At 36.9% G+C, this 26,613-nt stretch overlaps 1 protein-coding gene across 7 annotated transcripts in view; it reads left to right on the forward strand.

The window, feature by feature from the left end:
* APC (APC regulator of Wnt signaling pathway) overlaps positions 1-24,333 on the forward strand; it is a 98,474-nt gene extending 74,141 nt beyond the window's left edge. For 6 of the 7 annotated variants that reach the window (XM_075526749.1, XM_075526752.1, XM_075526753.1 and 3 more), the window contains 9 exons: positions 99-203; positions 3,984-4,106; positions 6,557-6,935; positions 8,182-8,277; positions 9,180-9,319; positions 10,773-10,850; positions 13,416-13,532; positions 14,219-14,433; positions 14,856-24,333. In XM_075526749.1, coding sequence (XP_075382864.1) covers positions 99-203; positions 3,984-4,106; positions 6,557-6,935; positions 8,182-8,277; positions 9,180-9,319; positions 10,773-10,850; positions 13,416-13,532; positions 14,219-14,433; positions 14,856-21,423 — 7,821 coding nt within the window. In that variant the 3' untranslated portion in view covers positions 21,424-24,333. The remainder of the gene's footprint in view (positions 1-98; positions 204-3,983; positions 4,107-6,556; positions 6,936-8,181; positions 8,278-9,179; positions 9,320-10,772; positions 10,851-13,415; positions 13,533-14,218; positions 14,434-14,855) is intronic. The other variant, XM_075526755.1, reaches the window with a different exon arrangement.
* Positions 24,334-26,613: the final 2,280 nt, after the last annotated feature.

Raw genomic sequence — 26,613 nt, forward strand, 5'->3', positions numbered from 1 at the left:
TGAGGATGCAGCATTGATGCATTCACAGTCTAGAGAGCTTTGAATGGTAAAGTGTACTTCATTTCTGTATGTAATTTCATAAACTCTTATATTAACAGAGAGCACCTCAAAGCAAGCATGATGCAGGTTCCCATGATACAGAGAGGCAGAATGAAGGTCAAGGAGCAGCAGAAATCAGCATGGCAACTAGCAGTACTGGTCAGGTAAATTGATTATTTTGTTTGTTGATAGTATAATTAAGTACTCGAAAAGTACAATGCTTACATATTGGTATATACCTTACGGTGTTTGTATGCCTGCTCATTTCAAACAGATACATGTTTTTCTTCTTTCCATCTATACGTGAGAAATTTCTTGTATTTATTGGGAGGAAATGTTTTAATAAGATGAAGTATAAATATTCGATAATGCAGGGAGCATTTTTCCTTTGTTTAAATGATTAATGAGCCTAATGCTATGAAGGAGATAACAAGAATGACTACAGAAAATGTATTTTATTGTAGGTGAACTATAATATGAGAAGTATCATTTAATTATGGAAAATTGCTCAAATTTTCACTTCAGAAATTATCACTGAAATATCAGTGTTTTTTTTAAAAAGAGAAGAACCAAATGGCAGGTTTATCATTAATATTTCTTTAATACTGTTTTTGATAAAGCTTTGAAACAGTGGTATCAATGGAGTAATCTCCTGGAAGTGGGCTGAAGCGTTATTTAAATGCTTCTAAATAATCTTTCATTGCTGTTCCTTTTATTAGTGAAATACATTAGTGGAATATTTTGAGGGGTACATTAAATTATTTACTTGTCTTTTAAAACAAATATTTATAAAAGTTTTTTACTTCTCTCTTTGGCTAAAAATACTTTGATTTATTTACCATGTGCTAATGATCATTCCCTTCATGATTTCCAACTGTAGCTGAGACATTCCCACTAGTAATTTGGGTTCTTAAAACTTCACACTACAAATGTAATAGTTGAATTCATATGCAAAATATTTTTGCTACTCCAGGGAAGTAGAATTATTTAAATCCTTCTGAAAGTGTGTTTTACAAGAAGATTTATCAGAGAGAATTGTGGTTTGGCTAGAATATTTCACTTGATTAAAGATTAAGCATAGCCCATAATTGTGTTTTGGAAATACGTTTGATTACCATTTGGAATTAAGTTCTACCAGCCATATCTGAGCAATTGCTTGAGGCTCTGACTCTAATTCTTATGAGACCTTTATTGTTTGGGAAGAAAATAGTTCAGTGCTGCTTTGGGGCTGAAAGCGTAATGTATTTAAATAATTGATGCATTGTGGCTGTATCATCCATCTTCAGTGTATAAATCAGGAGTTATTCTGGACAACAGATATTTTACAGGGAAGGAAGGAAGAAGAGATTGTCATGTCTTGGCACACTTACGCACGTGGGAGATTCATTGATACTTCATTTGAGGTCTTATGTTGAGGAATTGTGCAATTTTGAACTTTGTCTCATAAAAATGTATAAACATGCATATTCCTTCCTCCTGGAGGTGGATAGATCCAGGGTGCGGAATCTGTGTTAAAAGAGACATCTGGGGATTATTTACTTCCAGTGCAAGTCCAGACAGAGGGGGTTTAATGGATTGGGCATAACATTCGTTTCTGATAAACCTGCTCAGCTCAATATACTTTCAGCAATCACTATTCAATTGAGTGCAAAAGAAGTTTTAACCAAATCATTTGGTTCTAATTGGTTTTATAGTCATATAATCAATGTTAGTTGAAAGACTGCCAGTTGAATCCAGGATTTTTCAGGATTCAGTTATGTCCTTTTCTGCACCATCTTTCAGCTGTCTTCCCTTTTCCATTACACTCGCTATGCTGCTCCTGAAATAAAATTTTTTTCATACCTTTGTTTTGCAAGTTTTATAAAGGTATTCAGTGAGATTATCTATTTCATTAAGAAAATGTGCCACAAAATAGGGAAAATTACCTAACTGACAGAGTAAATAGCAAGCATAGTAAAACAATGAATGAAAGGCAGTAAAGTATAAAAGAAAACAAGATGAAGTAGACAGAAGATTTTGGAAGAGAATGTTCTACACAAGAAGGGTGCATGTAACATCTCCTTGTCATTTCCCATTTTCTCAGATGAATGGCTACACACCTTACACTAGTTCTTTCACATCAGTCTTTAGGAGCCAGGAAGAAATGTAGTGACACTTCATTTGGGCATCCCGGCATCCTCAAAGTAGCAAGGCCACATGATGGCTCTGAAGTAAATAGTTACTTGAATCAAAGTTGATACTGTTTTGGGGAAACAGTAGGAAAATTATGCTATTTCTGTGTACATTATGGTGAATTTTAATAGGTAGTGCTCCAAACTTACGTCTTTTTTTACCTTGGATAAAACGATCATACTGAACCTAATAATGGAGAATTCTGGCACATACATTATGTTGAACCTGTAATCCTTTGAATGTACTTTGAGGTCAAGATGATATGAAGGGATTGCTCAGTGTAAAAATCTGGGAATTACTTCCCATTTTCCTAGCACTGCTGATTATTTAAGTGAATAATTGAGAACAGATTATTTAAGTGAATAATTGAGAAAATCCAGTATAATTTTCATTCTAAGCTTTAAGAATTTGAATTTTTCCTATACTCAACAGAGAAAATAAGGACTTGCTTACATAGGAAATATATATTAGAATAAATTGTGCGAATTTAAATCATTCTAGTTATACTCTTTTAGCATGATAGTTATTCTGGAACATGCATGAAATGTTCTGGATTCAAATGGGAGAGTGAAATGAGTATAATAATGTGTGTTTAAATATTCCAGTATAACTAGAGGTTTTTTGTCTAGACAAACACTACCTTTTACTAATAGTCACTTTCAACTTCAAATTTAAGATGTTGAACTGTATGAACAGCAAATACTCAGAGAGGAATATTATTCTTCTTTCTTTATTGTGCACCTAGAAAAAACAAACTATTTCAAAGTGTCTTTCATACAGTTTTCTTCAGTGTGTTATATATTTTTATTGAAAAAAATTGATACTTATTGATCCAGATAGCTTGAAAATGTAGTTTTGCAAATTAAGCTAATAATTTCATGAACAGATTTTAGCTTTTGTAGAGGATCAACAAAAGACTGGTAACTACCTCAGTAAAACAGTGTTCTGCTACTAAAAGCATTCGTTCTTCAAATGTATTTTTACTTTCCCCAAAGTGAACAGGAAGGGAGTGACATAGTAAGGGAAATTTCACTGATAAGAACCAGAGAAAAAGAAAGAAAGCAACAACAAAGGAAAAAAAAAGGGCAAAGAGAGTGAGTGGGTAAAAGATGGTAAAAAAATGAAAAATGTAAATACACAAAATGGATTAAAAGAGGACAAAGATGCTAATAACTGGGTCTTGCTACTGCATAGGAGCATGCTATTTACAATAATTTCTAGGAAAATTACAGCAAATAGTGTCAGCATTATTTTACAGCTTTTCGTTAAAAAATGAAATAGATTCATCTACTCATAATTTGCTTTTGATATGGACAAATTCAAGTAGGGTTACTCCTTGCCCAGATGAGTCTATTTTTACTTTTCAGTTCTTGCATACCTGGTTGTGTTCTGAAGAAGTACAGACTTACTCCTGTGAACTACATAATCTGACATAAAAGTTGAGGCTGTTTTCTTCTCTCTGTAAAAATCGTAATTCGGTTTGTTGCAAAGTCCACTTCTCCTCCTCCTTGGTGAAAATAATAATTATAAAATAGTTCCATTGAAAATACAACTCTATTGAGACTTAATTTCAAGAAAAGTGGTTAATAAAACCCACTTTAACAGTGACCCCTAAGTTGTGTCAGGGCAGAGAGAACCTAATTTAACAAAAGTAAGGTGACAGTTCATTACTGTTAATACAATTTCATGATCCAGTACTGAAACTGAATTAGGCAATAGTTGTTTTTTTGCCCAGACTTTGCTTTATACTGATTTGTTGTTTAAATTTGTAGGGTTCTGCTGCTCGAATGGACCATGAGACAGCCAGTGTTATGAGCTCTAGTAATAACTATTCTGTTCCTCGCAGACTGACAAGTCATCTGGGTACCAAGGTAACCGAAGATTACAAACCACAGGTCGCTAATGCTACATTTTTACTAATACAATAACCTCATTGTTTCTGCCAATAGTACTAATATTAGCTGAATGATCTATCCACACATAGTGATTTTATGGAGTTAAAATTTTAGAGTATTTTTTCAACTTTTAAAATATATGCACAGAAATCCTTTTTTTTACTTGATGATGATCAGTTAAGAGTTGTTACAGTAAGGAAAAAATGATTGCTAGAAATTACTAGAATATGTAAAAAGCTTGTGATGTTGATTTATAATCCATGATGAAAACTAGTGCTTTTAGGAGCAGTTCTTACATACTTTTCCAGAGTCCAAATCCACAAAACAAATGCAGTTGCTAAGTAATTAAATGCGGGGGGGGGGGGATTATGTAAGCCCTTCACGGTGATAAATGTCTGCTCACGAAAGACAGTGCTCAAAGTATATGTGCAGCATGAAAACAGAGGGGAAGAAAAGGGCAAATGTGTAACACAAAATTGAGTTAATGAACCACTGGAGTTTATACTGCCTCTGGAATCAGCAGCCGTATAGATACTATTGGTGTTGTGCTGAGCGCAGTCTTCTGGGAAGCAGGGCCTATTAGCTTGACATAGTATTAATTACTTTGGGCCTTAAAACAGCATTATAATGTTGTAATTTTGGTCCTGCCCTGTATGCATGTACCATATGGGGGTGAAATCAGCTAGTCTGTCTGTCTGTGAGTTTTCATTGCAAATTGTAGAATTCCCAAGAGCTGCAGACAATGAGAGAGCCCTTGATGGCAGGGAAAGGGACTGAGTGTGGAAGGGTACAGGCAAAGAAGTGGGTTTAACTGAGTGTGCTGTGCGGTAGGAAAAGCTTAACATTAATGCATGAGAAGAAGGGAAAGTGGTAGAGATTCTAAATAGCGGAATGCATTTACAGATGCAGAAAGAGATGTATCTGTGGGCAGTGTGTGTATACAGAGAGAGACAGGCAAATTTTTTTTAGTTTTTCATATACTATATTTGCCACAACCTGGAGGCTGGATTTGGGTGGCTTCTTCAGCTTTGTTCTCTGACAAAATCTTTACCTTCCAAATCTAAATAACACTGGATTAAAGCTGCCACTTGACGTATCTGTCAAGAGGCATGCATAAAGCAGATTAAATTCACTCTCCTTTAAGAATCCAAGTGGCTTGTTTTAATACTATATTTGATTTTTCCCAGACCAAGAAGACAGGATCTCCAGGTTTTTTTATAACTCGGTATTTGTACTCATCTTCAGGCACATTAGAATTGTCTCTGAAGAAACCAAATAAAATCATTCATTGGTCTGGTAACCAGTGCAAAGATCCAGTTATTAGTAGAAAACTTCGTCTAACAGTCCAAAGTCTCATTTTTTCCATAATTGGCATATTCTAAAGAAACACACACACAGCTGCTTTACAATTCCCTTTGATAGTTTCTTTATGTTGTGCTTTGATTTTGAATGTTCCTGTTTATCTTGGCTTTAGGAGTTTGGAGTTTCTAGATGGTATCTAAAATCATCCTCTACATCCTGTTATTCTACTAAAAATTCACTAGAAGAACCAAATGCATTTCTTGATCTAAAGCTATTATCGCAGAAAACAGAATGGGAAAGACAAAACCAAATAGTGCGTTGACCACTGTATTACACGACAGCCAAGGGAATCCCTCAAAAATTGCTATTTTTTTATGGAAAGTTGGTTACTCCAGGTTAAATGTGTAATGCTAGGTTTTCATGGCTTGGTTTAACTTGACAAATGCTCAGTATTTTGTATACATTAAATGAGCATTTGTTTGCTTTACTGGTTTTATCCCTGTAAACTTGAAAAAGTGTTAATTTAACTCTTCAGTTTTGCATTTGCTGTAAATAATCTGGTCCATATGCAAGTCAGTCATCACAACAAAATATGATTATTTAATTTGAAATAGTTTTAAAGGAAAACTTTAAAAGCCATGGATGTAAGATTTTTTTAGCACAATGTAAATTAAAAATTCATGTAATCATTCTTATCCTTTGTCTAGAATAATTGTATTTAATGCCACATAGCAAATAGTTTTTCACTGAAGAGCATCTTTACATGAAAGTGTGATTCATACAGAGCATATTTTTTGAGACAGAATTAATTTTAAATATATTTTAGATTTCTCAAACACTTTCATTAGTATGTTTATTTAATCCTTTTGTACGATGGAAATTTAGATGTCTTTGCCATTGGTCTTGTAGATTAATACAGTTACATACAGCTACCACCCAGTTCTTCTAGCCATTTAACCACTAAGTGAAATTTATTAAGATTATGAATGCTAAAGTAGTAATAATACTTAATCATTTCTAAACAGCACAATGTTTTGTGCCATTAAATAAGGGTTTTTGCTCATGTGTACCATTCAAATTTCATTTTAATTTAATTTAATGTGTATTTTTTAAATGTAACTGTATTTTTAAAATCATTTGACCTGCAGGTGGAAATGGTGTATTCATTATTATCAATGCTCGGTACTCATGATAAAGATGACATGTCAAGAACATTGCTAGCAATGTCTAGCTCCCAAGACAGCTGCATAGCCATGCGTCAGTCTGGATGTCTTCCTCTCCTCATCCAGCTTTTACATGGCAACGATAAAGACTCTGTCTTGTTAGGAAACTCTCGTGGTAGTAAAGAGGCCCGTGCCAGAGCCAGCGCAGCACTGCATAACATCATTCACTCCCAGCCCGATGATAAGCGAGGCAGACGGGAAATCCGCGTGCTCCATCTTTTGGAGCAGATCCGTGCTTATTGTGAAACGTGTTGGGAATGGCAGGAAGCACATGAACAAGGCATGGACCAAGACAAAAACCCAAGTAGGTTCTGCAAGCTGTATAAAAATGTTTCAAGGATATATTGAAAACAGTGAATATACAGAAAGTACAACTTTAATCTGACTTTTTATTGAATGTATGTGAGTTTTCTTATATATATATGTGTGTGTATATATATATTTTTTTTTAAGTTGAGGTAGTAGTGTTTGTAGTGTTAGGAAATAATATCCTCTGTAGTGTTAGGAAATAATATCTATTACAGATATGATACCCTACTTATAAACTTGTTATTTAAATCATACACCTTGGTATGCTTTCCAGATAATAATTATAGCGTTTCATATTTATAATCTGTAAATGAATATTGAATATGTACTCACTCTATTTTACATTTTAGTGGATAATGAAACATATCTAAATAAGTAATCCCAAATTGCTTTTCATGCAGATGTATTCAGGAGGTAGCACATTTCATTTAGGAGAGGGACAGAGAGTACAAATTAAATAATCTCAATCTATTCAATATAATATGAACTGTTATTTATAATGTTGCACGTAAGAAATATTTCAGTATTAAAATAAGAGAGAAGTGACAATATAAGTGAATAGGAGCTTTCTCAGGGAACAGATAGAAAAAAGATTTGACCTTCTGGATTGCTTGGCTGCTTTTCTGAATTCAGGGTATTTTGTAAATACAGGCTGTAGGTGTCCATGACAGAAGCACTACTGAAATCAGTGGGCTGCGTCATGGTTGTTGGAGTTTTCCGTAAGAACCATTTAGCAGGAGTGGGGCTCTGAACAAGGTGCACCGATACCATTTGTGCATTAGCCAGAATCTAGCTCACAAAATCATGAATGTAAAAACTTCTCAGTTATGAAACAAAGAGTTTAACTAACCATTCATAAGGACATAACAACCAAAGAAACAGCTTCACGTTAGGTGGCGTATTATTTAATGCCACCAGAATATTTAACTGTATTAATTTTTTTTACTAAGATTATTAATTTTTAAAAGTAGTAAGATAATTTTTTTGTACTAGGCGTCATATTTCTTAATTGATACATACATTCAGGATTCTCTCTAATTTCTTTTTCAGCATCAAATAAATTTCTAGTACACACACTTGTTAGTAACATTCTTAACTAATTGTCTGTGGATTACTGGAAAGATACAAACCCTGAACAAAACTGCAATTGATTTATCTTAAGATTAGATTAGCTTTGGAAAACTTATGATCTAGACAAAAATCACCTAGGAAATCCTAATTATTACCTATTTCTGGATCAGTGCCTGCTCCAGTGGATCATCAAATCTGTCCTGCAGTGTGTGTTTTGATGAAACTTTCATTTGATGAAGAACACAGGCATGCAATGAACGAGCTTGGTAAGACTAAATTTATTTCTCTGACTTCCTTTGAGAAGCTTGTTGGAAACGCTGACAGTCCTTGTGTACCTCACTGGATATATGGCTTTTTTCACTACTAGTTTAAACAGATCATCAGTTCCTTTGTGTCAGTTGTTGCCCTCTAAGTGATGAACGCAATTTAAATTATCTAGACCATTTCCTAGTGGATAAATTGTTACGTCAGTTACTCTTTTTTCTGGCATGAGTTGTGAATTTTGGAGGACTATTATTATTATGGAAATACTTGCAATTTTAGAAGTATTGGACTTACAATGGAGACTACTTTCCAGGGTGGGAGGTTTTTTCTTGATGTTTCGGGTTTTGTTGTTTTTTCTTTTTTGTCATGAATTGGTTCCTGTAAAAAAAACAGCCTGATTTTTTTAGTCCATGCTCAGTAAATTCTGTGCATGCAATTTTCCTTAATTTGCCACTTTTCATTATCAATGAAAATATTCTATGTATTTCTCTCAGAAAATAGCATTCAGTGATAATAATTAAATCAGTAATTTTCAGATTTACTAAATAGCCTTCTGTGTAACTGGTGCGAGTTCATCGGTCAAACATGATTTTGGCTGGGTGGAATTAAGAGATTAGTATGTTTCTTTCTTCCTCATAATTATGTGTCCTGTTCCCTCCTGTTCCCATTTTCCCCTGAAATCTCAAAGTCATGCTGTCATACCTTTCAGCTGCTACTAACCACAGGATTCAAGATCCAGAGTCATTATTTAACAATTTATTTACCTTTCTGAGCCTTCTGGTTTTCAGATGTCTGCAATTTGTTCCATACATATACATGCAATTTGCTCCTTGGTATCTATGTACTGTACTCCTTATATTAGAGTACAGATATTATTTATTTTCTTATTTGTTTGTCTTTAAAGGAGGTTTGCAGGCCATTGCTGAACTGTTGCAAGTGGATTGTGAAATGTATGGACTTACAAATGATCACTATAGTGTTACCTTAAGGAGGTATGCTGGAATGGCTCTGACAAACTTGACTTTTGGAGATGTAGCGAACAAGGTAAGAGTAGAATTATAAACATACAGTAATTTCAGTTCATTGCTATGTTTGAATTGTAGTTCTCAAGACAGTTGATGAAAATCTCCAGGATAGGATATTGAGTTTGAGCTCAAGACAGAAGTTCAAAATACCTCTGTCATTCCATCCTGTTCCTGATAGAGAGCACCACAAAATGAATGTTGTATCATGCAAGTATAGTATCAACTGTCATATGAAATTAAACCACTTTTAATTTGTCACTGAAAGTAAGGATTTTATCTACTGGCTTAATTTTTTAATGAGCATTAGATTAGTATAGCACGTAATGATTATGGACCCATGATTACGGATAGTGACTGATTTTTCTGAGGATGTTGAACTAAAACTGCTAATTGAGTCAAATTTTGTAAAGTTGTCAGTTATTTAACAATACTATTACTGTCTGATGACATTTTGCAAACTTCTTCAGGCTGGAGCTTGCTTTTAAATATTTGTAGTGTATCTGGCTCATAATGGGCACTACTTCAAATTATTAGAAGAGAAAATAGGTTCCCTAATTTCTGGCAAGGACCTCGCTTTCAAAAGATAGAAAGTTTCAATAATTTCTTGCCCAAGAGTTTGCCAAGCTATGGTTCTTAAAATAACTTCATACTGAGAAGAGCTTTCTACTCTAGAGGAAGACATTTCAGGAGTGAATGGAAATAACAGGCTTCACATAACTTGCTTTTTGTTCCAAGTTTTAGATGAGAGTAAAGCATAAATCCTTTCTGCAAATGAATTGCTTCACAAAATATTGGCTCTTTACATCATCCAATCAATAACCACTACAGGGCTGCGGTTACTGGGTTTATAGCATAAACTAAACCACTCAGAGATGTACGTGCTGTCCAGCTGACGAGTAGCGCAGTTCCAACACATACTTTGTTTTTGAATAATTTTTAATTGTGCTTTGTCACAAAAAATTTCCAACGTAAGCCTTACAGTTTTTCAATTGCTATTGTATTCTCAAGCAGTTGTTCTTCAAATGTCAGACATGTTGTTATATTTGTGTCGGTTTAAAATATTCATATTATTTTTCGTACTATGTTTATTTGAAAGAAAAAAATATGATTGTGAGACTCAGTAGACAGTAGATAACAACACATTGTCAGCTCACAGATGATTTTTATATGGTGCATAGTAAAGAAGGCTTCTAAGGTATTAAAGTTCCAGATCCAGTTCTGGACCTGTTGCAAAAAGTACAAACTTTAGCACAATTTTACCACTTACATATTGTCCAGAATAGAAACTGATAATTACGCTTAACTTTTTAGTAGTTGTAAACCAAGTATTTATTGTCAGCAACATATTTTACTAAGCTTTTATTGAACTTCAGATATGATTAGCTTAAAATATCAGAACATTGTACAGAAGCAAGCCACCTAACCTGTCATTTAATAGTATTCACTTTCTTTTTTCTTCTGATTCCTAACAGGCTACGTTATGTTCTATGAAGGGCTGCATGAGAGCTCTTGTAGCCCAACTGAAATCTGAAAGTGAAGACTTACAGCAGGTAACGTCCTTTTGAGATGAAATATTTCTTTAGCATTTCTGCTCTCCTTTCCTGATATTTATGTTTCTTCTACTCATTCGGCCTCGCCACCAGTTATTTTTATAGTTGAATTCTGTCATCTTCATGAAGTTTCTCGTGTGCTGTCCATATCCCGCCTTCTCTTTTTTTAATTAGGTGCTGTCTTTGAAATATGCTTCATTCATCCCAGCCTGATTTTTTTTTTGTAATTGTTGTTATTGTCTTGTCTGCCTTAAGTTTGATGCAAAGCTTGTACCTGTACTTGTTCCACAAATTATGAAGTACAACTTCCTTGTAAAAATGCTTAACTGTGGGTCATATTCTGGGTTTTTTTCCAAAGCACATATAACACATGGGCTATAAAACTCATTTTTATGACCCTGATCTGTTAGTGGAAGTGCAGTGTTAAAGATAAGTTTGAGCAATCTTAGATTCTCTGATTGAGTTTACTAGTGATGGTGCGAATGGACTGGGATTACCCAGAGGGTTAATACAGTATGGTGGCTCCTCCTACAGTTGCAGCAAGTAAATAATAGGGGAATAACAGTAGAGGAAGGTTTATTTCAAGAGAATCTGCATTTGACTTGACAAGTTGTACATAACTACTTTCAACACCACCACCTCCCAAATAAGCTTTCTAAGTATGAGGAAAGTGTTTGGTGTGACACCTGAGTGTCTATTCCAATGGCTCCTGCTGTGTAAAGAAAACAGCCTGAAAATAAAGTCTTTAGGAAGTGCTTAGGTGATCCTAAGAGTTGAGGTCATGGAACTGTTCTTCATTGGTATGGAACTTGTTTTAAATTATTAAATATTAAATTATAATCCATTTTAATGAATAAGTACTGTAAACAAACTGGAACAGCTTTTGGAAAGGAAAACCCTCTTTTCTTTGCAGTTTGAGTGAATCATCATATATAAAAGAACAATTTTAAGTAAAATCAACTTTATCTCTTAAAACACTGTTCACAAAAAATTTTCTCCACTAGAGGAAGAGCTAGCTAGTTACAATTGAGAAAATAATTAGATTTACAATAGAGGTTATTGGGTAAACTCTCTGATTTGGTATTAGGGCAGATATTAAGTATATTTAGTATTATTGAAAAGGAAGTCACAGACACATGGGCCCTCTGACCTGTGGTGTGTCTCCAGCCACTGGCCCGTAGACCCCCATAGACATGCACGCACATGGACCAGGAAGACCCTCACTCAGGAAAAGTTAGAAATGGGATTTAGTAAGAATAGGGGACGCACTGTGCTCATCGGGCAAAGGGCATGGCCAGACAAGTATATCAGCCAGCTGACTGTTTAGATGCAACTGTGCCTTTCGCTCCCCTTATCCCTGTGTTTTCCCATGCTTGTACCTCCCTGAATCACCTAGATCCATCCTTTTTCCTGCCTTTGGAACCTTTGGGTCCTCCCATCCCATAATAAGTCTTCTACAGTCCCAGAATGCTCTTCGCCAGGATCCCATAAAGTGTCCCACATCTCTAGGCCAGGACTTGTGGGCTGACCTGCCTCAGTCCAAAAGGTGCAGAGAGCTGCTCCCATTGACTTCCCTGAATGGGTGTCACGCCTGGGCCATGGGGCTGTGGGTCTCCTGGGAGAGCCCTGGGGGAGCCCGGACAGGGTGCCCCCTCCTCTGAGCCCGTAGTTTGGGTTCCCGCCTGCCTTTGGGCCCCTGCATTCCTCTGGGCACGTTGAGGTGGGTCTCTGACGGGCTGATGGCTCCTGTGGTGGGCCTGGGAGCAGCCAGGGCAGGGTATTGCTGGCTCTTCCACCTGCCGCCGCCTCCCTGTGCTCCCTTGCGGGTGTGAGCAGGGGAGCATTCTCATCACATAATCTAACAAGCTCATGCACTTCTGTGACAATGAGAACATCCATAGGTAAAAGTTTTCTATCCAATATGGGCTATACATGCCTACTGCAGCCCGTAAATGGATGGAGTTTAATGTGTAATGACTGTCCACTATAGTGACAGCCTATCTCAGTGTAGCTGCTGCCAAGGACAAGGACATAGGCTGAATGGCTACTCATCTTCTATAGATAACCATTCTGATTGTAAAAGAAACAGTATATTTTTAAAAGACTTCAAAGAGCTTTATAAACACTGATCAAAGTAATTATACCATCTGAGGGACAGGCAAGTGTTACTGTTCTGTTTTACAAGTAGAAAAGCCGAGAAAAAGATTATATAAATCTCTCCTGAGATTATGTAAGTCTAGTGCAGACATCAGAGTAGAGCAAAAATCTGGATTTTTGGACCAATTTTTCAAGCAGCGTGGAAAGCAGGGAACCTGATTTCAAATCTTTGGTTTAGGTACCCACACACAAAAGCCAGTACATTTGATCAAACTTCATACTGAAATGTTACAACAGTCTAGCAGGCAACAGAACAAAAAGCAGATTTTAGCAAAGGGCTAGTTCAGTAGCTGAACGTGACCACTGTTAATTAATCCATAGCATTCCAGAAATCCAGGAGAAAAGTCTGATAACCTGCTAAAGACATAACCATATTGAGATACATTATTTTTCTTTCACATTTTGCAGGTCATTGCAAGTGTATTGAGGAACTTGTCCTGGCGAGCAGATGTAAACAGTAAAAAGACTCTAAGAGAGGTTGGAAGTGTGAAAGCATTGATGGAATGTGCTTTAGAAGTTAAGAAGGTATCCTGTATAAATGATTAAGATAAATTTTGGAGAGATTGTATTTATTTTACACAAAACACAAATATTGTTGTCCTTTCTGATAAAAGCAGTTGGTCAAATATTTGGGGTGGTTTAGGTCACTTGCTTTGAAGAAGTGAGTTGCTTCAAGTTAACATGGCAGCAGACCACAATGTAGCAATGACATCTCAAAACTACTAGTATTCCTGTAATTTTATTTATGAGGGTTGACAGCTTTTGCTCTTCAGTTTCATCAGCTATGCTGTTGCAATAGCCTTTTTTATAATTTTGCAATTTAATAAAACCTCTTTTGAGTTAATGAATAGGTAACTACAACTTCTGTAATTTTCTGGATATATTTTTGGTATCCAGACAGGATTATATTCCATCCCAGATTCCCCTGCCTGTTAGTCTTCAAGCCACTTTTACCATTATGGCAGCTCACACGTATTGTGGCACATATTTCTGAAAACTTTGGGGCAAGCAATACTAAAAATCCATAGCTGAAGGAAGGAGAGAAGCAAACAAAAATATTTATGTGTGCACTGCTGCCTGCATCTAGCTTACCAGCCCAGAAAGCAGAAATTGGAATATATATAACTCCTTAAAGCTAACTTACGTATTTCTGAGAGCTTGTGATCAATAGCTGAAAACTTCTCAAATTCTGTCATTTGTTATTTTCCTAGGAATCCACCCTAAAAAGTGTTCTGAGTGCCTTATGGAATTTGTCAGCACACTGTACTGAGAACAAAGCTGATATATGTGCTGTTGATGGTGCTCTTGCATTTCTAGTCGGCACACTGACATACCGGAGCCAAACAAACACTTTAGCCATCATAGAAAGTGGAGGAGGAATATTAAGAAATGTTTCTAGCTTAATTGCTACTAATGAGGACCACAGGTGTGTATACTTTTTCTGAAAATCTTTAGCAGTTCCACATGTATATTTAGTAGACAGTTTCTATGACTGAGTCTTAATATGAATGCATGTATTAAGTATAGTAATTAAGTACACTTAATTTTTAATGCTTTTGATAAGACGAGTATTTCACCTAAGTAACAGGAATATGCAAACAGATTAATACCTGCTGCTTGTTAATGATGTACTGTACTAAAAGCTAACTATTCATATTTGTAATAGGATTTGATTAGCATTCAGATGAAAGCTAGAGGAAATATGAGATAAATTTGCACTGGAGAATTCATGATTATCCTTTCTAAGGGCAAAAATTGCCTCTAGCATAATAGGTTTTTGTTTTCCTCTGTCTCTTATCCTTTTGAAATGCCACTTACTGATATTTGTTTTCAATTATGCAACACCAGGCAAATCTTGCGAGAGAACAGCTGCCTACAAACCTTGTTACAACACTTGAAGTCACACAGTTTGACAATAGTCAGTAATGCATGTGGGACCCTGTGGAATCTTTCTGCACGAAATGCGAAGGATCAGGAGGCGCTGTGGGACATGGGAGCAGTCAGCATGCTGAAAAATCTCATTCACTCAAAACACAAAATGATAGCCATGGGTAGTGCTGCAGCTCTAAGAAACCTCATGGCAAACAGGCCAGCAAAATATAAAGATGCCAACATTATGTCTCCAGGATCAAGCTTACCATCTCTTCATGTCAGAAAACAAAAGGCACTGGAAGCAGAATTAGATGCTCAGCATTTATCAGAGACTTTTGACAACATTGATAATTTAAGCCCGAAAGCATCTCACCGTAATAAGCAAAGACATAAGCAAAATATATACAGTGAGTATGTCTTGGACTCCAGTCGGCATGACGATGGTATATGCAGATCAGAGAGTTTTAATGCTGGTAATATGACTGTACTTTCGCCATATTTAAATACTACAGTATTGCCTGGCTCCTCCTCTTCCAGTAGAGGAAATATAGAAAATTCTCGATCTGAGAAAGACAGAAGTCTTGATAGGGATCGAGCAGTAGGTTTAAATACCTATCATCCAGCTGCAGATAATACTGGGAACTCCTCTAAGAGAATTGGAATGCAGATTTCTACTGCTGCGGCTCAGATCGCCAAAGTTATGGAAGAAGTAACAAGCATGCATATTCCACAAGAAGACAGAAGTTCTGGTTCCACTTCTGAAATTCACTGTTTGACAGAAGACAGAAATGCCCCGAGGAGATCAGCCACTGCCCATACTCACTCAAATACATACTTTCCTAAATCTGAGAATTCAAACAGGACATGTCCTGTGCCTTATACAAAAATGGAATACAAGAGAGCTTCAAATGATAGTTTAAATAGCGTCAGCAGCAGTGATGGCTATGGTAAACGAGGCCAAATGAAACCTTCCATTGAATCTTACTCTGAAGATGATGAAAGTAAATTTTGTAGTTATGGTCAATACCCAGCTGACTTGGCACATAAGATTCATAGTGCAAATCATATGGATGACAATGATGGAGAGCTAGACACTCCTATTAATTATAGTCTTAAATACTCAGATGAACAGTTAAATTCTGGAAGGCAAAGTCCCTCTCAGAATGAAAGATGGGCAAGGCCTAAACATATAATAGATGATGAAATGAAACAAAATGAACAAAGGCAGTCAAGGAGCCAAAATGCAGCCTACCCTGTGTACACTGAAAGTGGAGATGATAAACACATGAAATATCAGTCACCTTTTGGACAGCAAGAGTGTGTTTCTTCCTTTCGATCAAGAGGATCCAATGGTTCAGATCAGAACAGAGTAGGCTCAACTCTTGGAATGAATCAGAAAGTAAACCAGTCCTTGTGCCATGTTGATGATTATGATGATGATAAGCCAACCAACTATAGTGAACGTTATTCTGAGGAGGAACAACATGAAGAGGAAGACAGACCAACTAATTATAGCATAAAGTATAATGAAGAGGAACATCATGTCGATCAGCCTATTGACTATAGTTTAAAATACTCAACAGAAGTTCCTCCTTCTCAGAAGCCGTCTTTTACTTTTTCAAAGACTTCTTCAGTGCAAAGCACTAAAACTGACCATATTTCCTCAAGCAGTGGGAACACGTCAGCCCCCTCAGCTTGTTCAAAGAGACCGAATCAGCTTCACCCAAATTCTGCACAGAGCAGAGGTGGTCACGCACAAAAGACTGCCTCCTGTAAAACTCCCTCTATTAATCAGGAAACTATACAAACTTACTGTGTGGAAGATACCCCAATATGTTTCTCAAGGTGTAGCTCTTTGTCATCTTTGTCATCAGCTGAAGATGAAATAGGACGTGATCAATCCACACGTGTGACAGATGCTAGTAACTCACTACAGATAGCAGAACTAAAGGAAAACAGTGGGGCTCTATCTACAGAAGGTGCAGTAAGTGAAATCACATCAACATCACAACACATCAGAACAAAATCCAGTAGACTTCAGACTTCTAGTTTGTCTCCTTCTGATTCTTCTAGACATAAAGCTGTTGAATTTTCTTCAGGTGCCAAATCTCCCTCGAAGAGTGGTGCACAGACTCCTAAAAGCCCACCAGAACATTATGTGCAGGAAACGCCACTCATGTTCAGCAGATGTACTTCTGTAAGTTCCCTGGATAGTTTTGAAAGCCGTTCAATTGCTAGTTCAGTTCAAAGTGAGCCTTGCAGTGGAATGGTAAGTGGTATTATAAGTCCCAGTGATCTTCCAGACAGCCCGGGACAAACAATGCCTCCAAGCAGAAGTAAAACGCCACCCCCTGCTCAAGGAGTTCAAGTAAAAAGAGATGTAGCTAAAGGTAAAGTACCTAGTGCAGAAAAGAGAGAGCCTGGTCCTAGACAGGCAGCTGTAAATGCAGCTGTTCAAAGAGTTCAGGTACTGCCAGATGCTGATACACTATTACATTTTGCCACAGAAAGTACACCGGATGGGTTTTCTTGCTCTTCTAGCCTGAGTGCTCTGAGTCTTGATGAGCCGTTTATACAGAAAGATGTAGAGTTAAGAATAATGCCTCCAGTTCATGAAAATGAACATGGAAATGAGGCAGAACCTGAACAGTCAGATGATACAAAGGATAACCAAGAGAAGAAAGCAGAGAAGCCTACCGAAGCAGAAAAAGACATTCTGGATGATTCTGATGATGATGATGATATTGAAATACTGGAAGCATGTATTATTTCTGCAATGCCAACAAAGTCTTCACGTAAAGCCAAAAAGCCTTCTCAAGCATCTGCTCCAAAAATACCTCCTCCTGTAGCCAGAAAGCCCAGCCAGTTGCCAGTTTACAAACTTTTGCCTTCACAAAGCAGATTGCAATCCCAAAAGCATGTGAGTTTTACACCGGGAGATGATATGCCACGGGTATATTGTGTTGAGGGTACACCAATAAATTTTTCAACAGCTACTTCTCTGAGTGATCTCACAATAGAATCGCCCCCAAGTGAGTTGGCTAATGTAGACAGTGTGGGTATGGGAGCAGAGTCAGGGGAATTTGAAAAGCGAGACACCATTCCTACAGAAGGTAGAAGTACTGATGACTCTCAGAGAGCAAAAAGCTCAACTGTGACTCCCCCAGGCCTGGATGATGACAAAACAGAAGAGGGTGATATTCTAGCTGAGTGCATTAACTCAGCTATGCCAAAAGGAAAAAGTCACAAACCTTTTAGAGTGAAGAAGATAATGGATCAAATTCAACAAGCATCTTCATCTCTAAGTAATAAAAACCAACCAGAAGGTGAGAAAAAGAAGCCAACATCACCAGTAAAGCCTGTTCCCCAAAATAATGAATACAGAGCACGTATACGAAAAACCACAGAGCCTAAAAGCAATATTAATAATGAAAGAAGCTATCCAGAGAACAGGGACACAAAGAAACAGAATCTTAAAAATAATTCAAGAGATTTTAATGACAAATTGCCAAATAATGAAGAGCGTGTAAGAGGAAGCTTTGCATTTGATTCCCCTCATCATTACACACCTATTGAGGGAACTCCTTATTGTTTTTCACGGAATGATTCCCTAAGTTCTTTAGATTTTGATGATGATGATGTTGACCTTTCAAGGGAGAAGGCAGAATTAAGAAAAGGAAAAGAAGCAAAGGAAACAGAAACTAAAGACTGCACTAATTCAGAACAGTCTTCAAATCAGCAATTAAGTAACAGGACACAAGTTTGTCAAAAACACCCAACAGGCAGAAGCCAGCCTAAAACTTTCTCTCAGTCAGCTAAAGATATTCCAGACAGAGGAGCAGCTACAGATGAGAAAATGCAGAATTTTGCTATTGAAAACACACCTGTTTGTTTTTCTCGCAATTCATCTCTTAGTTCCCTCAGTGATATCGATCAAGAAAACAATAACAACAAAGAAGGGGAACCTGCAAAACGTACTGAAGCTTCTGATTCACAGATGGAATCAAACAGACCACAGACTTCTGGTTATGCACCAAAATCATTTCATGTTGAAGATACTCCTGTATGTTTCTCTAGAAACAGCTCTCTGAGTTCTCTTAGTATTGACTCAGAAGATGATCTTTTGCAGGAATGCATTAGTTCTGCTATGCCTAAAAAGAAAAAACCCTCAAGAATAAAGAGTGAAAGTGAAAAAAATAATTCCAGAAATACAGGTGGTATATTGGCAGAAGATTTAACACTGGATTTGAGAGAGATACAGAGGCCCGATTCAGAACATGGTTTCTCACCTGATTCAGAGAACTTTGATTGGAAAGCTATACAAGAAGGTGCAAATTCTATAGTTAGTAGCTTGCATCAAGCTGCGGCTGCTGCATCGCTGTCTAGACAAGCTTCATCAGACTCTGATTCTATCCTTTCATTAAAATCTGGTATTTCTCTAGGGTCACCATTTCATCTTACCCCAGACCAAGAAGAAAAACCTTTCACTAGTAATAAAGGTCCAAGAATTCTTAAGCCAGGAGAGAAGAGTACACTGGAATCTAAAAAAGTAGAATCTGAAAGTAGGGGAATCAAAGGAGGGAAGAAAGTGTATAAAAGTATAATTACAGGAAAAGCTCGCTCCAATTCAGAAGTTTCAAGCCAGTTGAAGCAACCACAACAGACAAGTGTGCCTTCAATTTCACGGGGTAGGACAATGATCCATATTCCAGGAGTTCGAAATAGTTCTTCAAGTACTAGTCCTGTTTCCAAAAAAGGTCCACCACTGAAAAACACGAACTCCAAGAGTCCCAGTGAGGGCCAAAGTTTGACTAGTTCTCCAAGAGGAGTCAAGTCATCAGTGAAACCCGAGCCAGCTCCTGTAACTAGGCAACCATCAGGGCTGAACCAGAGTGGATCAAGTAAAGGACCGTCTAGATCAGGATCTAGAGATTCCACTCCTTCTAGACCTCAACAGCAGCCATTAAGTAGGCCTCTGCAATCTCCCGGCCGAAACTCAATTTCCCCAGGAAGAAATGGTATAAGTCCTCCCAACAAACTGTCTCAGTTGCCAAGGACATCATCTCCTAGCACAGCTTCAACTAAATCTTCAAGTTCAGGTAGAATGTCATATACATCACCAGGCAGGCAGATGAGCCAACAAAACCTTACAAAGCAAACTGCCTTACCTAAGAGTACCAGTAGCATTCCACGAAGTGAGTCTGCTTCAAAAGGGTTAAACCAAGCTCTCAGCAGTGGTGGATCAAACAAAAAGACTGAACTATCCAGAATGTCATCCACAAAATCTAGCGGAAGTGAATCTGACAGATCTGAGAGACCTGTTCTTGTTCGTCAGTCAACTTTTATTAAAGAAGCTCCAAGCCCAACTCTAAGACGGAAATTAGAAGAGTCAGCTTCATTTGAATCTCTGTCTCCTTCCAGGCCGGATTCTCCCACAAGGTCCCAACTACAGACCCCAGTTTTAAGTCCGTCTCTTCCTGATATGTCTCTATCCACTCATTCAACTGCCCAGACTAGTGGTTGGCGAAAATTACCCCCTAATCTGAGCCCTTCTGTAGAATATGATGGGAGGCCAGCAAAACGTCATGATATAGCTCGTTCTCATTCTGAGAGTCCATCTAGATTGCCCATCAATAGATCAGGAACATGGAAGCGTGAGCATAGTAAGCATTCCTCGTCACTTCCTCGTGTAAGCACTTGGCGAAGAACTGGAAGTTCCTCCTCAATTCTGTCAGCTTCTTCAGAATCTAGTGAAAAGGCAAAAAGTGAAGATGAAAAGCAACATGGAAGTTCTATTTCTGGACACAAGCAAAGTAAAGAAAGCCAAGCACCAGCAAAAGGTACTTGGAGAAAAATAAAAGAAAATGAAATTCCTCAGATAATGAATGATCCTCAGCATTCTTCCTTGGGTGCCACAAATGGCTCCGATTCCAAAACGCTCATCTATCAGATGGCACCAGCTGTCTCTAAGACAGAGGATGTGTGGGTGAGGATAGAGGACTGCCCAATTAACAATCCTCGATCTGGAAGGTCCCCAACTGGAAATACTCCCCCTGTTATTGACAGTGTTTCAGAGAAAGGGGGTATGAATGGTAAAGATTCTAAAGAGATTCAAGAAAAACAAACCCCAGGGAATGGAGGTGTTCCTGTTCGTACCATTGGTTTAGAAAACCGTCTGAACTCTTTCTTTCAGATAGACAGTCCAGACAAGAAAGGCACTGAAACAAAGCCTCTGCAGAATAATCCTGTTCCTGCACCAGAAAATAATGAAAGTACTGTAAGTGAGCGTACACCGTTCAGTTCCAGTAGCTCAAGCAAACATAGCTCCCCCATTGGTGCTGTTGCAGCAAGAGTGACTCCTTTCAACTACAATCCAAGCCGCAGGAAGAGTAGTGTGGACAATAGTTCTGCTCGGCCATCACAAATACCAACACCAGTAAATAACAGTACGAAGAAACGTGACTCCAAGTCTGAAAATCCAGACTCCAGTGGAACTCAGAGTCCTAAACGTCACTCTGGCTCTTACCTGGTAACTTCTGTTTAAGTGCAACAAAAATTAAATAAAACTGATGTATTATATACAGCAGCTATTTAGAAATTTTGTTTCAAATGAAACTAAAAAATTGGGGATTGATTTTTCTGTTGTTTTTATTTGTTGTAAATAGGTTTGATTCTTGTTAGAGGGTCCTTGTTCTGGAAGCCATATTTGATAGTATACTTTGTCTTCACTGGTAATATTTTGGAGGAATACCTGATTGACAGTTTGGAATAAAATTGCTAATGCAAGTATATTTGTACAGTATGTTTAACATGTATTTAATTAGCATCCCATCCCATAATCCTTTAAATATTGCTTGTTGTTGAAATCATGGAACATTACAGATAGAGATGATACAGTCATATTGCTTTACCAATAATTTCTAGATTACAGACTGACTAAACTACATCAGGGAAGAATTGGTATTATTTATGCAAAAAAGTATACTCAATTTTAGTATTTGTGAGTCCATCTAACCCAATAATTAATCATGTGGCTGTGAAATTCACAGTAATATGGTTTCTGCTGAACAAGCTTTCCCAGCCTGCTTTTCTGCATGAATGGAACTGATGGTTCATTTTCTGAAGTAATGATTAACATTTCTGTGGTCACATAATGTGCATAGATAGTTATGGTGTAACAATTTCCACTTTCTTTGTGCTCTGCAAAAAAAAAAAAAAAAGGAAAACTGTGTAACTGTAAAACCTTGAACAAAATTATTTTACCTGAATTAGATTTTATCTTAAAGTAGGTAGAATTTTTTTGCTATGCTGTAACTTGTTGTATATTCTGGTATTTGAGGTGAGATGGCTGCTCTTTTATTAATGAGACATGGGTGATGTCTCAACAGAGACTAAAATGAACATTTCAGAATAAATTATTACTATATGTAAATTGTGTGTGTTACTTCTGCATTACATAAAAATACAGTATTTTATTTTGAGATGTCCCATATAATGTTTTGTATAATGCACTTACACTTAAGGCCTGATCCAGCAGAATCTTGCACCTCCAGTATTCGTTCTTCCTTATCACTGACAAATGGCTGTTGTGGGATGCTTATAACAGTTGCAGGATCAGGCCCTAGGTCTTCTGTAATATATTTGTAATTGAGACAGTTTCACACATCTCAGGTGCATAACAAGGCTAAAGGCAGGGTATTTCTAGTAGCCAAGCAGCATAACTGTTTCCATGACTGCAAGCCTGAAACAATATTGTATGTATAAAAATAATATTTGTAAAACAAAAGGTTTTTTTTAATTGGGGGAAATAATGTAGAATGTGAAATAGTGACTATAAGATGAAATTTTGATTCTATCTGAAATATTCATGCCTTTTTTAAATTTATTTTTTAAAAATTTTGAAGGGGAAAATATCACAAGAATCCCATGGCAGCAAGAAATTTCTTACCATAGTAGAAAAACAATTTTGTACACAAACCAGAACATTTGCTGCCTCAAGCCTTTTTGATGCGAGTATGGTTTGTGCTAGAACAATGCCAAAAAGACAATTTGTGCTTTAAAAATACAAATATAGTCTGAATTTAGATGAGAATTGGTTTAAAGTAGAAACATGAGAGAACAGAACATTAACCATTCTGTGCATCACTGAACAAACCATGAAACAGTATGTCAGTTTTGTTGTATCTCAACTGGACTATTCTAAAGTTAGCATTCTAAATAATTGATATTCAGGATTCAAAATGCCCTGATTTCAGGAAGCCCTGAAATAGAGCAATTTACCTTTATGGTAGCTTCAACACCATTGCAGAGTGCATCACATATGTGGCTTTTGTACTTCATCCAATATTGAAATGAATCCATTTTATCTTGAATTCACCGTAAGACATGCACTGTTTATGAACAGAATTGAGATACTGTCAGCAAACAGAAGTCAATTTAGATAAAGTTAAATGCCAGTACCAAAAAAACCTGTTTGGCAGAAATGGTATCTTATTTGCTCTTTTGTTCTTTGCTTCCTGTCAGATTTGCTTAGAGATATGCCATGTTTCTATATCATCTGGTGAATCTGTTAACAAGCAGTGTTCCTTGTGTTAGCATTTGAAATATTTTGCATGTAGTATCTTCACAAAACTTTTAATATGAATATTAGTGTCCTTTTAAAGATTAAATGGAGATCATGTGATGTGTTCAAAGTCAGGACTTCCTATTGGAGTAGAATACAGAACTCTGTCCTTGAGTTTAAAATGCAAGACCACTTTTCTTATAAATGATGTGATACTTCTGTGCTGGGCTTTTAACTACTAATATGAAAATATACCATGTAATCCAGGATAGTTGTTTAACACCAGCTTTACATCTGTGTCCTGTCAATTTAAGAATTTAACGGTAAAGTCAATCTCAGTAAAGAAATTCTGATTTCAGTTTTATAACTGAGGGAATCAGCAGAAGATGAGGTGAAACAATAAAACATTGTATGCATATCAAACACCAGAATGTCTTTGAAAATTGTAGTGGCTTCTGTAGATAGTCTTGGAGGTACTCCATGATCATTATAATTGGGAAGTTTCTCTTAATATCCTTGTAACGAACCTATATTTGTAGCAAAGAGAGAAACTTTCCAGTTATAAGGGTAGTGATACACTAAAATATGCTTCCCATGGGAGTTGTTAAATTTCCATTATAGAAGTTTTAAGAAGAGGTTTATGAAACATCTCATAGGGATGGACTATAGTATATTTCATATTGCCTGTGTGCAGAGATGGACTTAAGGTGATCTTTTGAAATCCCTTCCAGATCTACATTTCTCTGATTCTTTATCTAAAATACTTAGTATCTACTAAGAGCCTTTTAGAATATTTAAGGACATCCATGATGTTTGATTTTATGTTGGTGATGAGGATACAAAGTTACATTCTAAGCTTAACTATAAAAACAGATCCCAGAAATATAAAATATATTTAAAAAAGGAAAGAAAAAAAGCTGTAATAAGTATATTTGGTCTTGGATTTTGTTAATGATGGCTAGATTCATGATAGTCAGATTTGATTTATGCTGCTAAAGGTTTACTCTTGTTCCTTGGTTCTATTTTTATGAAGTTGCCACAGCAGGTAAGAGGACTTTATGTCAAGGCAAAACAAAGAAAAAGCAAGGAGCTAAGGAAACCAAGACTCATTTTTCTGTTTTTCTGTGATGCACTGCCTTTCTTTCTACCGATTTTGGTAGAACTTTTGTGACTTGTGCTCAGACCTTTAATTGTCCTTGAATTAGCTTACCATATCCAGAACATATCAAACCTACACTTAAAAATCCATTTATACTGAAAATACAGTCATAAAGCTCATTTCAGACTGACTTACAGCTTTGTCTTCTTGATGTGAAACGCAGAAACGTGACCTCCCCACAAATTCTAATTAGTTCACTTTTTGAAATACTCATTTTTGTTTCTTGCAGTGTGCCACAGTTAAGGTTATTGCTCGATTTCTGTGAAAGCTCTTCTGACTAAATATTGCAAACTTTAAAGGGGAATGAATCTATTTTTCATGTGCAGTTCTCTATCAGAATATTTTCCCCTGAAAGCTTAAAGGTAATTCTCAAAACTCTGTCAGAGATGACAGCTTAAAAATTGAAAGCCTTGCCAGGATTTCCTGATGAGATTGGAATATTGTTTCAAGCAGGATTTGGCTGCAGAATACAGGTATAGTTTATTCTATAAACTTCAGTTTATAGCATAGACTAGTTTAAACATAGACTAGTGTCTTTGATGGCTTTGGGAAGTTAGTTGCTGTGTCTTGGGTAAAAGGGGAGGGAAAGAAAAGGGACAGTTAAGAGATTCTCAGCCATATTGTCCCAGGGATGTACTTTCATATCTTCCCCAGTAAATTGCATAAGCTGCACAGGAGAGAACATTTTGTCCACAAATTAATGAGGTTTTATTCTGAAAGTATACCAGTAGACTGAAACTGCAAATCTTTTGTCTGATAATCTGACAGCTGAATTTTCATGGTCATTTTGGAGTACTTCTGAACTGTTCCATCCCCCTTAGCTGAAATTGAGATTACCAAGAAGATAGCAGTGTATTAGCTTCTTCATTCTTTTTAAGGATAAAGATCCATATTATACCTAGAATCAACAGCATGCACTGCTGAAAGGAGTTTTCTTCTGTCCATGCTCCTGGCTGTGAGAGCTGGCACTCATCTGACCCTTCAGTGGACCAGCTCACCTCTGGCCTAGCAGAACTGATGGGGAGTGTAGCATTAGTGCTGCATTCAGTATGCAGAATTTGCTCAGTGCAGAGTTGGACAAGTGCTGCCTGAGCCAGCAGAAAGAAAATAAACAGCTAGGGCTGGTAGAAAGAGGTTGGGATAGTTTTCCTTATTGGTGGTCAGTGGGTTGGATCAAGCCATGACAGGCAATTTTAAGCCAATATGCCAAGTTTCAGACCTGGTCTTCACCCTTTTTGAGACAGCAAAAGCAAATTAAAGTTGGGGTTTTTTTACTCTTAACTGTTGTTCACTCTGAACTTCTGCCTAATGGCCCCTAGCGCTTTGCGTATTATGTTCGGGTAAGTCCTTTATCCTGGAAATTCTGGTAACTAACTTCAGAAGTATTACATCAGTCTTTAGTTTGTGCTTGTGCAAAAGATAGATTTCTTTATCAAAAATACCCAAAGAACACATTTTTTTACCATATATAAACTTCTGGGTGACAATTTTTAAATTTGCAATATTACATTCAATGCAGTAAATTCTTCCAGTAAAAAGATTTATTGCAACTAGTTGTTTTCTGGAAGAGGCTTGAAGAGGGAGAGAACATATCCCTTCCCTAATGAAGACAGTTCTACTTGTAGGGATGATCTGAAAAACGTTCAGGTGGACTCTTACAAGCTCTTCTATTCTCTTGTTACTAGATGCCTCCCAAACTGTCTTTTCTCATCTAGCTTTCATTAAATAGTATGAACAGCCGTAAGAGTGTCGGTAACAATCGTGTAGAGTTCCACCTAAACATAACTTCATGCATGTACTGTAATGCCTTGCAAAGTCTCATCCACCTGTCTGACAGCTTTGTTCTTGATGAGATGTGTGATTTGGATGAAGCTGCGAATCAGAAGTGAAGCGTCAGCTAATATGAAGCATGACTTCCTCCACATGCTTAAAACTTCAAGGACCTTCTTAATACCAAATTACCCAAATGTGTTCACTCTGATTCCACGGCCATCTCCTTTGCACTTTTAGGT

Source organism: Mycteria americana, chromosome Z (assembly GCF_035582795.1).
Source record: "Mycteria americana isolate JAX WOST 10 ecotype Jacksonville Zoo and Gardens chromosome Z, USCA_MyAme_1.0, whole genome shotgun sequence".
Lineage (NCBI taxonomy): Eukaryota > Metazoa > Chordata > Aves > Ciconiiformes > Ciconiidae > Mycteria > Mycteria americana.